We start from the raw sequence: 13300 nt of genomic DNA on the forward strand, positions 1-13300 counted from the left end.
TCCTCTTCGCTTACATGCTTTTGAATTTAGGCTATATCGAGGCAATACGCACAGTATGCACATATGCCAATTAGAGACTGATCAGTTGCAGTCCTAAAACATCAATGGGAAGATTCAAACAAACAATACTAAGTGAATTTACATTTATCAATAGGTTTAATGAAATATCAAATTTATCCTATCTAATTGTTCCATTTAGACTACAGCATTAACTAAAATTAGTATTTTGATTCGACACCAATCCCTTTTGGTAATGATTTCAGCAATTATTGATTAAATTGAAGAACAACAAAATACAAGTGTATGATATAACTAACCAAAAGTCAGAACTAATAGACCGAATCCAATCACAATACAATTAATCAACGTCCAACAGAAACTATTTAAATAACTCTCATAGTTTGTACACTCTACACTATCGCTTCGATTAAATAAACGACAAAGTATCACTAGACTCCATAAGAAAAATGTTGATGATACAAAAAATCTACATTTTTAAAAAAAAAGGAAACACAAGAAGTAATTTTGAAATGAACTTAAATAAATTACAAGCTAGTACAGTTTAAACATTGAATTTTTTTTAACAAATCAAATTATTTAATTGAATAATTGACGGATCTCAGTAATTAAGACCATATATATGTACTTTATTTTAAGATGAAGATATTTGTGAGAATGATTAGTGGTGTTATCCAACTGATCAAACTGAAGTAGGCAGATACAGATTTAAAACTGTGATCCAACGAAGAACTTCAACCAAATATCAGTTTAGTCATGGTGAATTTTTAAAACCGAGGATACTAATATAACGGATGGTTTAAGATATTTTCTCGCTCTCAGGGATACTTCGATAATACGTTAGTACGACTAGTCACGTTATATCATATCCAGGATTCACGATACAGAATAGAGAATCAGAGTATAGCTTACATAATATTTTGTTCAACACAATTACAAATAATCACTCTCGATGAGTTTGGAATAGAAATTAATGATAGTAAAAGAAATCAAATATTTAATAGTCGGTCGGATAAGTGACTTTTTCCAAACTCATTGATCAATAATACTTCACTTTCACCACCATGTATCAGCTATCCAATATCGTACAAATTGTATAGTGACGTTTTATTTCAGGACTAGATGTCAGGGTTATGCACGGTCAGTTATAGTCTGTCTATAGGCACAATGTTGGCTGGAGTAGGAATAGGTTGGAAGAAAGTTAAAGGACACGAACCGTGACATTATCAGTTTATAAACTCAATGACTGTTGGAATGAGTCATGTTGATAAGCGCAGGCTGTATTTGAGTTCCAGGTGATAACCAGACTCAGTAGTTGGATACGCTAAGAGATACTGCTCAGAATCCCCAACAGTAGGTACTACCTTGACGTAGTAGTCATAATGACTTAACCAAGTTACATTGACTGGAACACATGTTTCTTCAGGTCCTGCCATGCCAGACAAATTGGTTGGAGAACGTTAAGACTAAAAGCAACAAACGCAGGGTCCGAGGGCGAATTCGTACTTCTGACTGTACAGAGAAGTGTGATAGAAGTAAGGTGTTTCTAGCAAACAACTGGCATAACAGTGATGCTGCTTTCCCACAAAAGAAGGGCGAGGTTAGAAAAGGTCAGTCCTGAAAATGTACATATCGCCCTATACCACAAAATTCCATCTCTGGTGGTAAATTATTTTAAAGTGAGGAGCCAACTCATTAAAAACTTACCACAAAAAGGCCGTGCACGACCGATCTCAAGCGGTTATCCCTTGGGTTTTGCGGTCACACTCCCAGGTCACTAAGACCACCACGAATTAAGCTCCATTTTCAGGTCCCTCAAAAAGAAATATCCTTCCATGGTGTGGGCAACCGGGAAGTGAAAACCACCCTCATACCTCTACCAGCACCCGAGATCAAATTGGTGACGATTTCATCACAGCCTCACCTATTAATAATTCTTCCAACCTCGTGACAAGCCCTTCTCATTTATCTTCATCACCACGCACCACAAATACCATTCATTTGAGTTCACAAAATGCTATTCCTAGTCTCCTGGAACTACGCTCTACACTACAAGTTGAAGCTTTTAATGTTCGCACCTTGTGTCACATAGGACAACAAGCTTCTTTAACTAGGAATCTAGGATCTCGCACCATCGACGTATGCTGCGTCACCGAAACGCGCTTACAGGATCCAAGTAAGGTCATTCATTTGACCTCACTTTATCAATAAAAACAACCAGCACAACTTACCCTCCGAATACCTGGAAACTCCACTGCCATTTTACGCGGCCTCGCCGGTGAAGATATAGCATTAAGTTCTAAAGCATAACAGGATCTCCTAGACCGGATGATAATAGACAGACGCTTGTGCGCTGTCAGAATAAACGAAATAGTAAGAACTCGAAAAGATATGGATATACAACGTTGCTTTTTTGTCTCTGCCTACGCTCCCATTGATTGCAGCTCAGATAAAGTTAAGGATAAATTTTATAGGAAGTTATCTGCTATATCCCGAAGAGAATTATGAAGGGTAACTTTTGAGGACTATTTATGGACCAATGGGATATGTATATTTCCTATTGTAAAATTGTTAAGTAACTAAACTATTCGTATTTGTGTTTCTCTTATCATAAGCTTTATTTTGACCTATAGACTATCATCCAGCCTCGACAGTAAATAAATATCTCAGTTTCGATTTGGTTGATACCAGAAGTCATAGCTTCTAATTAGGAGTTCAGGAAACTCGTCTTAAATCTGGTCATCAGTGCAGAATTTATTGATAAAGCATCCTAGAGACTTTTTGTTTATCATTAAAAGGCAAGTTACAAAAAACGTGTCCATGAGACACATAGAACAAAAACAAAAATATACTTACCCTAAGTATAATCTATCATATTTATGATAATAGTTCAGTCCGTTTAAAGCCAAACTAGTTAGGTGTTTGTATTCTTGAATCTAGAAACAAAGTTATGCATTATGTAAATACATTGAGAATTTTCTATCAACTTACTGCTTCATGATACTTTCCAGAAGAAATAAGAGATTCACAAACATTTTCCATATTATTAATATCTGACATTTTTAAAGATCTGTGTATGTAGAAATAAAGCAGTTCAAATTAAGGGCAATATGTAATTTGAACAGATGACTTTAGTGTCAGTGATAAATTATTGTGATTACCAATATACAACCTATTATTATTATCTTAGTTGAGAAATGTAAAAACTTAATTCTACTTAACGGGATTCATAATTTCTTTGATATCTCTTCAGTGCAGCAGAGGCTTTGTGACAAACACACTTAGTTTTCAACCAGTAGGTCGCAGATTTGAACCGCGCTTCACCTAGTCCCGTATCGACAACTTGGCAGTACCATTAGTCATGAAGAAGCACTGTAACAAGAAAGTTGCACCTAATCCGATTGGTGGTTTTTGACCCTAAATCTGGATAATGACGGACAGGAATAATACACAACCTATTTTCTGTTTGTAACGAAGTGAGTGATCGTCATCCTAAAGCACCAGTATTCATTTATTGAAGATGAAAATGACAAGAGTATCAAAAATAAAAATGGTGGTTCAATTGCGGAACAAAACACGTAATAAGAAGAAATAAAAGACAAAAGATATTATGATTTCCAAGATTCAGAGGAAAAATAAAAGATGAAGAATGAATCATTTTTAAGACAATTAAATCTTTTGGCCATCAATTTTCATCGTCTAATGAAGTCAAGAATGTGAATTTTTTATTGAGATCATGAACCGGTCGATGTTAGACGACTACTGAAAGCTTGGAAGCACGGGACGGCCGTCGCGTCCTAGTATGGGACTCCTTAGAAGTGAGCATTCACGATCCCGCTCGCGGGATCTGAACCCAGAGCCTCCGATCTCGCGCGCGAACGCTCAACCCCTATGTTGGGATGATCCTGAAAATTTCCCGCAATAGACATGACAAGCTCAGGAAACATTAAGAAGCATTTTATCCAATCAGCGTTTGATTAGAAGTTTTGCTAGAAATATCGCGAAAATGAAAAGTCACATGTAGAGGTTCTGATTGGCTGATTAACACACTGCTACTATGTTTAGTAGAATTTTCAGGAAAACCCAAGGACTTCTAAAATACCATAAAAACCCTATATTTTCTGTACATAAATGAACCTTCGGAGTAAAGTGCTTCCAGTATATTTTGCGCCTTTTCTCTCGTGTTCAAGTCGCTGTGTAATTCTAGCTTGGGGGTTACGAGACTAGCTTAGGATCCGAGTATAGCGTTCAATCAGCAAAGACTTATCACTCTGGACCACTGAGCCGGCATCCAACGGTGTTAATGTCTAACCTCAACCTCAACCGTGACCAGTGGAGCTAATCCATTTCATGTAGAGACAGGTATCTACCTCACAAAATGGAAGATGGTCGCGCAATTTTGTGGATTGGTTGAGGTTAGAATTAACCTATGGGACCCGGCTCAGTGGTCTAGAGGTTAAGCGTCTTGGGTTCGACTCCCGAGAGAGGGATCGCGTATGCTCACTTCTAGGGAGTCCCATACTAGGACGAGATGGCTGTCCCGTGCTTCCAGGTTTTCAATAATGGTCTAACATCGACCGGTTCATGATCTCAATAAAAATCATAATAATCTCTACGACCCTACACTGATAATGTGAACTTTGTACATAACGATTAATTTAGATCTATTACCTAGTACACTTCACTTGATATATACATTGTTCACTCAGTGGTTTCACTGCACCTAAGCAATGCTTAAAAGATAGTTATGACTAGATAACAATAAACTTAAGATGTTCATCAACTTCAGTTGTTGTTACATAACCGTAAAGTAATAAAGACAGGTTCAATTTCAGAATGATCAACTTTTATGCTGACTACAGTTTAAAAAGCTAATGTAAAATAAATAACAGCACGACATTAAAAAACAATATTTTCTAAGTTTAGAATCCCAATAAAACATGAGTATAACAGGTATTAACATCATTGTAACTGAATAAACATGTACAGGGTTGATGCATAAAATTAATGTAACCAGTTATGTCACACTTTAAGAATGAGGTATACAGATTTATCTGCTTGTTTTTACCGCAATGGTTAGAGAGAGTTAGAACCTGAAAAGTGATGATTGAAATTTGAGTAGTTAAATCACTGAATTATTGTTACATGAATCCGACTTTCAATCACCAACCGAATGTACTGATTTCATGCAAAACCGTTTGTAATTATCAAAACCGTCCATCCATGATGGAAAGTAGACCAGCCAAGTTAAGTGAATGAATGAAGTGCATTAATGAAACAAAAGTTACCATTTTTGATTTAATAAAACGAAGAAGCATATATAACTGATCAAACAAAATGATATATATATATATATATATACGAATACTTACGGGAATTCTCGAAACAAAATACTGAAGTGAGATTTCTTCTTTTCAGCGTACTTAATCTATAATAATTCATAAAAATATGCACATATATTTCTGTTTCGAATTTGATAAGGCACAAACATATCACAATATGAGCTCCAAGAGAGGCACGATAAATAAATTAATATAACAAAACCATTATTAGAGAAAGAAGAGGACAAAGGATGATAACAATCACAATTGGAGATACACCTGAAAAACATGCATTCAAGCAGCTTATGTTTCTACAAAAGTTATGTTCATTATATTTACTTGGCAATGGTTTCTGCGACAAAAGTAAAAAAAATTAAACTATGTCTCTAGTGCTTAAAGTAGAGAATAAAAAGGTATCCTGCAGCCAAACTGATTACCTTGTACGAACCAACATGTTCTTTAATGGAATCAAAGATTGATAGGTATTATATCTATAGTACCGTCAATTAAGTGCATAAAATAACATGTATCCTCTATATCAGTTACACTGATGGAACACAAGTAAAGGCCTACGTTCGTTTCTATGATCATGTTTCAAGAAGTCGTCGACTAAACGAAATAAAAACTTTGAGTACCGCTTTGTCAAGGCATCTCTTTGATACACGGCGGAGCGTTAGTACCTTGGAAATTTACTAGTTTAAAGCAACTTAATGGAGAGATTCAGTACTCGTAGAATTCATCATAACATGAGAAACTCAATACTATGAGATTTAGACAAGAAATGTCAATAGTTTGTGAAATTCTTAAAAAGTACCTTAAGTTGCCCATATATTTGAAGCCAGTTCGCTCGTGTTAACTTCACTTTATCATATTCAGGAATCTTCAAAAATTCAACAGGAACTTGACCCTAAGATTAAAAGATGAAAATTTAGGAATTAAGCATAACCAATAAAAGGTCATATGTAAGACACAAAAAGTGTAATAATTAAACCGCTTAAGGAAGGAAAATCACTGTTTTACTTGTTACATGTTTCTACAAGCTATAAACTACAACGCACGTAAAATGTCACTAACTTTTCGATTGACCTACTATAGAATTTACTGGGATTGGGACACCCAAAAGACTAGCCATTAATGGGCATAAATCAGCCTGCTGAATTTCACGTCGAAGACGTCCATAATTATGCAGTGGTAAACCATACATGTCTATTTTATCCCCCGATAAATTGTTCACACTTGTTTCTATTTCCACTGGACCAACGATACCAGAACCCCAAATTAACAAGGGTGTTACTGTTTCATGAAAAGAACCGGACCCATGACTTCCTGTGAAATGAAAATAATCATAAAAGATAAATATCACTCTCATTTAGTAACATGTCGCTCATGTTAGATGTGTATGAAATATTTGTGTATATCAGTTAGTTAACGCTTCCAAAATACACTTGGAAATTTCATAATGATAAAAAAATAACTAACGTTATTTAGCGACTCCATGAAGAAATTATGGAATAATAACACACTGGACGTTTGATAGAAGGTAGGCATATAAAATCAAGATTACCATCATGTTAGCTAAAAGAAACTGAAAAACTCTCAATCTTAGTTCAAGAGATAGTTAGCAGGTGTTCAAACCTGAAAAAATAGACGTGGTGGTTTAGACTATGGCACTGATCAGCCAGGTTCTATGTATTGCACATTTATTAATGACGGTCTTATTTAAAATGGTAGAATAAAGAATGAGGATAACGAGATCCACTAAACTTAAAGTCTGATATCGCCTCAAAATATTAGGACTTTGTTGTCCCATGTTCATAATTTTTGCCGCCTATCAAATGAACTTGAGAACTTAATCATGATTTTCAATATTTAAATAAACATTGTAACAATTACAAACACTCCATCATATCCGAATCGTTCAGGGTGACAATACGTACAAGCAGGTAATGAACTTATATTATTATTGAGAAACACTTTAAATTTTTTTCAATAAATATCAACTAACATAAAGTATTTGCTGTCAACCTCTGCAGACTAGTTAGTCATGCAAATAGTGATGCTGAAGTAAACATTTATTTCCATACCTAGTAAGTTTGACTTTTAAGAATTTGCAGAGTGTCAGGCAAACAGCAAGAATCACATCAATGAGACCGTAAACTAGCACCTAATAAAGTATTGAGGCGTAATTAAGTTTATTTTGCATCGCAATGCGTTATAACAAGCTGAGTGAGAGAAGAATGAAACAAACATTAAAATGGTCAGAAAACAGCATAGCACTGGACAGTGAAAACTTTGATGCATAGTCACAGCCACATAATGAATTGGAAGATTTACGGGTTAGGATCGTAGGAACCATTGAAATCAGTTGCCAGGTGCTTAAAACGATATAACGCAAACAATAGCAATTGGGAGGAAACGTTTATCTATCACGTTATAAATAGAGAATATTTGATCATCCTAAAATATGTATTTCGCTTCCCTAATTTTCTCCACCTCTGACCCTTCTAGTCTTACTATATATATATGAAATCTAACGCATTGGATCAACACATCCTTGTGACAGTGTCATTCACTGACTTCGCCACCTTGAAGATCGAACTACAAAGCGTCTGACCCATATTATTACATTTATTGACTAACCATAAAAATAAAACATCACTACTAACCCCATTCAGTCATTCCATGATCAGAGGTAAAGATATAGGCAATACGTGAATCAGTTCCACGAGACTTTTCAGTTAGCTTGTGATAAACTTGAAAGACTACATTGTCCAAATTACGAAGAACTTCAGTGTATTCATGTGAATCAGGTTTAAAAGAATGACCAACCATATCAGCTGCATCCAAGTGTAGGAATATCATTCGACCTTGACGGTAATCGCTAGACGTTGCATTAAGGTTATCAAAAAAATCACCCGAATGATCAATGAGATCCTACAAATATACACAAAATATTTGTAACTGTTTAAACTGGATATATTTTTGCAATAAATGAGCGAAAATTTAGTCTTAAAATGTAACTGCTCGACTATGAACACACATTGAAACAGACGTAAAAACTGAGAAAATACATAGACAAGAGCTTAATACTCGTCTTTACGCTTACAACTGTCCACGATTAAATGTGAAATAAAAACATTTCAACTGGAAGCAATGTAGTACGCTATGACCAGTCTACCTAGATGAGATCTCATACTATTTCAATACATCACGAAGATATTCTGTAATACTGCAAAACAGCAATGTGGAGCATGACTACTTTTATCACTATGTGCCGGTGTATTTTGAACTTTATATATTTCATGCTTCTAATGAGTCCGCTAATTATTTGACCATAAGATATAGTCCAAAATATTAAAGTAAACAAACTTCATAGAAAAAGATTTTTATGTGAACTTTGGTCCTTTCTTGTCGATGATGAGAACTTCCTGCTACCGTTTCCTTTTTATTACTTGCTAGTAGTACATGGACAATTTAAGTCTAGTGATCGTGTTTTCTCTAGATTTTTTGTCACGAGAATTTTGTTTCTTTCACTACTCCGTTTGATGCATCCCCTAGCTCTGATTTTTCTAATAATCTGGAAACATATGAAACTCTCAGATCAGTGTATGACTAAGTATTCTACACAAATCATATGATCAAACACAACCAAAATGCTTTATTCATCAAATATCCTTTACATATAATGACTATACGAACTCAAATATAAAATAGTCATTTGATCCCAAAGCTTTTTACAACCATAAATAGCCTAAATTCGTAGTCAATACTTGGAGTACGCACGAAAGATTGAGATATATTGGTTAGTGCGGCTGAAACAAACGCTAAAAATAAGACAGTAAACTTAAAATCAATAAACAAAAGAGCCGTTACACATTACTTTATATTAATGAATACTTATATGTGTAGAATTTAGCCTGTAATGTCCAGTGAACTGATACGTGCTCGTATACTCTGTACTTCATTCACTGGGAAAAGAATCCAAAAGTAACATACCAGAAACTGATTGACAACCCATCGATCAATTTCAGTAGGATTTGTTTTAGCCAGGTCACTTAATTCATCAGGACAAGGAGTCGCTTTAATATGATTTGTAGAGGGAGGAACAAATGACATGACAACTTCCTTGTAACCCCATATCCAAGCTAGGAAAGAACGGTTTAGTACAGAATCGAATTCCACAGGATTCACTTTCCATCCTGAAGGTTAAAAGCAGTTTAAAATATAAATTGACATTTATAGAGAAGAATCGAGAACAGGATTATTTTGACAGATTTGATTATTTCATTTGGTTTCAACAGTAAGTTCATAACAATCTAGTTTTTTTAATTTACGTAAATATTGGGGATATTACCTGTGTTTAGAACTAATCCTTAGTAAAAACTGTATTTTTAAAATTAAGGTGAACATTCAATAGTTGCATTTACTTTTAATTTAACGGATTCTGTCTGTTAATTTCGTCTCCTCTGGATATCAATACGTTTAAGTGCCTTGACAATAACTTGCTATTCATGAATGATTACCACTTAGGTACACCACAATGACGAACAACTAGACTAAAAACTAAATGTATCTCCTCCCTCCTATAACAGTGTTTATAAAGTATGCAAACCTTAGGCATATGAAAATTGTATGTAGTTTTCTACATTTGAAATTAGAATATCGATAAAATAAGAACAAACATTTCACCAATATTGTAGGTTTTTCACTTCTAAATTTCACCAACACCTCATCTCTTCATTTAGCTCAACCATTCGTAAACGATTAACACTTCAACATATCAATCAACTTAACAAAAGTACTACATTCACAAACTATATTCTGTAGAACTTATGTCTAAGAATAACTGAAAGGACAAACATTTACTAGACTAACCATGATTTGTTGGGCAATTTTAATCCACAATTTACCGCTTAATTCTCTTAACTATAAAGTTTTATTATTCTTAGATATTTCCGAACAAAAATAAAGAAAGTAAAGAAACGATGAAAAACAACCTTTAGTTATAGAAGCCACATCTTCGTTGAATCCTCCCAACATAGCCACGTGTGCGGGTCTTGACTCAGTAGGGACTCTTGTATGCGAAACACCCCACAAACCACGGTGTAGGAGGACATCTCTGTATAGACAAAATATCCAAAAGAGAATATCGTAACTAAAGTGAATACCTGTGAATTCTAGTAACCCTATAGTGTGTAAAAGGCGATCCGAATAGTATTACAGAACATGGAAATCTGAGTGTATTTCCTTTAGCATTAGACTTAAGATGCTTCGTTAAATTCCAATTGCTGTGTTTTCTAGAAACAGTATTTTAAATAGTTTGATAGTTCTATGATACAGCAGACAATAAAATAAGTACAGCTCATGAATAATACATAAGCACCTTTATGAGATTTTAGCCAAATCAAACTTACGTCTTCAATTTGATGTATGTTGATAGACAATAAGCATTATTAAGTGGTAAAGGCGGGACCCTTTTGCATAAATGACCAAAAACTGGGAAATATAAAAATTCTTGGAAAGAAATAAGTAGGAAATTTCGTAAGAATATTGTTTTAGTACGGCCAAAAATATGCGTAGGGGTAAGATTTCTACTGTTATAAATAAAAGAGAAGGTATCGTAGTTATCTGATTTCGCATGTTCACGCGATACCGGTATTGATATTTTCATCCTCAAGATCCTTATATATTCATGAAATTTCCCAAGCGAAAGAAATATTTCAGGATAAATAATAGCAAAAAACTACAAACCCTGTTAATGGGAACTGATAGACAATTTCAATTAATATGTAGGATTGATGCTTCGAAAATAACACAGATGACGTTATTAATTAATAGTGATTTGTGAACATCTTGAAAATTCAACGCTCGGAAGATTCAACAACCTTGGTAGACAGTTTGTGTTGAAAGTACAAAGTGGATCTTAAAATCCAACTGACTCTTAGCAATATATTCCCTCTTGACAATAAGCAATTGCTTCAACCCAAACTAAATGAAAATCGTAGAAACCAAGAGAGCTTAAAAGCGACTTTTGGATGAAAAATGCACAAATGGGTGACTTTCTGTTGATATAATGATTCTAAGACTATTTCAGAAACGAATGTCGAAAGGATGAGCTACGTTTCGGATTATTACGGATCCATGAATGCAACCGAAAAGCAGGAGCAGGTTAGTGCAAATAAATTTGGGTTCCCTGAATCTAAACATGACAACAATTTCACAGTATTAAGGAGTAACTCGAGCCTATATAGGTCATAATAGTCCCTTTAGTTAAGATTTCCGAATCGGTTCCAAATTATGGGTTTAAGAAACAGGTTTTGTGTTTAAAGTTAGTTACAGCCGTGCATCAATTCACAGGCTACACCTCATTAGGCTTAATTAATAACTCATCCCACCGATGTTAGCTCGTTTCTTCAACTATTTGGTTACTTTTTGGCCCATAGTTCATGTACTGACCAAGACTACCGATAACCTCGAGGCAAAGAAAACTCATTATTAATGAGAAAGAACGTTAAACGATTAGAAGACGAATCCAAAACCAAGTTTTAATTCTAATATAACCGCTAAATTACCTTAAAAAGGGAGTATATTTCATATCCTGACTGAATATTTTGTCTGCTCGAAGCCCATCGGAAACCATGAAGATGACGTGAGTCGTTGGAGCACTAATATTCAACGGGATGATATTCATACCATGTGTAAGTGGGGATGTATAGTATATGTCGAAAATAGAATAGAATTGTACTAAATTCACGACAATTATGACTAAAACCTCGAAAATGCGAGGCATGACCTTCGGTACGAATCGCCGCAACGTTTTTTCACAGTATTGGACACGACAAAAGCGTGAGGTCAACCATCCATTCCTTAATTTTGACAAGAATGAAATGTATATCATTTTCGAGACGTTTTCGCTCATTAAGTCAATATGCGTTAATCACAGGTATGTTCATTTCGTTGAGGGTTTCAGTTAAGTAATCTAAAGCTGTCTACATATATCTTTGCAAACACCACACTGTAGCACATCTCAACCAACAGGCTTAAAAAGTAAATATAGTGAAACGTTGAGTCTGAAGAAAAATGTTTAGTGGAACTTGTTCATGCACGTTCAGTACTCAGTCAGCACATAATCAACCGGATTAAACAAATTAAACCGTTTAAACTCTGCCCTGGGAGTTGAAGGAAGAATTATGACGCTTCAGGATACAAGCCGAGATTCTTAGGAAGTCACGAGGCCGATGCCCCTTCTAACAGCCAAAGCAACAATTTTTATAGGTACATAGAACGTCCGGACAATGTAGGAGACCATGAAGACCAGTCAAATAGCAATGGAAATGAGAAGATACAAATTGGCAGTACTCGGAATCAGCGAAACTCATGTGACACAAGCTGAGCAGCAAAGGTTAGATATGGGAGAGATGCTGCTGTACTCCACACGCTCAGGGGGTTGCTCTAATGCTGTCCAGAGAGGCTCGAAATGCAATTGTTGAATGAGAATCTCACAGATCCAGGATAATCAAAGCATCATTCAAAACAAAGAAGGAGGGAATCACAATGAATGTTATCCAATGTTATGTACCCACCAATGATAACAACGACGACGTTAAAGATCAGTTGTACTCGAGGCTGCAATCAATCATAGCGAAGTTCTCAATGAAGGACCTTACAATCCTGATGGGAGATCTAAACACTAAAGTCAGTGTGGACAACGCCGGAAATGGAGATATAACGAGACGACATGGATAGTGAGAGAGAGGAATGAAAATGAGGAGAGATTTGCAAATGTATGTGCATTCAACAAACTGGTTATAGCTGGCACAATATTCCCCCACAAACGCATACATGAAGCTATATGAATCTCATCGGACCACACCACAGAGAACCAGATAGATCATATTTGTATCAACGAAAAATTCTGAAGGACAATGGAAGATGTAAGAATCTGGAGAGAAGCTGACATA

The 13300-nt window shown here is 35.3% G+C and overlaps 1 protein-coding gene across 2 annotated transcripts in view; it reads right to left on the minus strand.

Moving 5' to 3' along the window:
• Smp_065130.1 (hypothetical protein) overlaps window positions 1-12129 on the minus strand; it is a gene marked incomplete at its 5' end in the record, with an annotated part of 27077 nt that extends 14948 nt beyond the window's left edge. For both annotated transcript variants that reach the window (XM_018796060.1, XM_018796061.1), the window contains 9 exons: window positions 2875-2954; window positions 3010-3088; window positions 5391-5446; window positions 6154-6246; window positions 6430-6665; window positions 8006-8273; window positions 9336-9538; window positions 10337-10458; window positions 11912-12129. In XM_018796060.1, coding sequence (XP_018650310.1) covers window positions 2875-2954; window positions 3010-3088; window positions 5391-5446; window positions 6154-6246; window positions 6430-6665; window positions 8006-8273; window positions 9336-9538; window positions 10337-10458; window positions 11912-12129 — 1355 coding nt within the window. The remainder of the gene's footprint in view (window positions 1-2874; window positions 2955-3009; window positions 3089-5390; window positions 5447-6153; window positions 6247-6429; window positions 6666-8005; window positions 8274-9335; window positions 9539-10336; window positions 10459-11911) is intronic.
• Between the last annotated feature and the right edge of the window lie 1171 nt (window positions 12130-13300).

Source organism: Schistosoma mansoni, chromosome 2, assembly GCF_000237925.1.
Source record: "Schistosoma mansoni strain Puerto Rico chromosome 2, complete genome".
Lineage (NCBI taxonomy): Eukaryota > Metazoa > Platyhelminthes > Trematoda > Strigeidida > Schistosomatidae > Schistosoma > Schistosoma mansoni.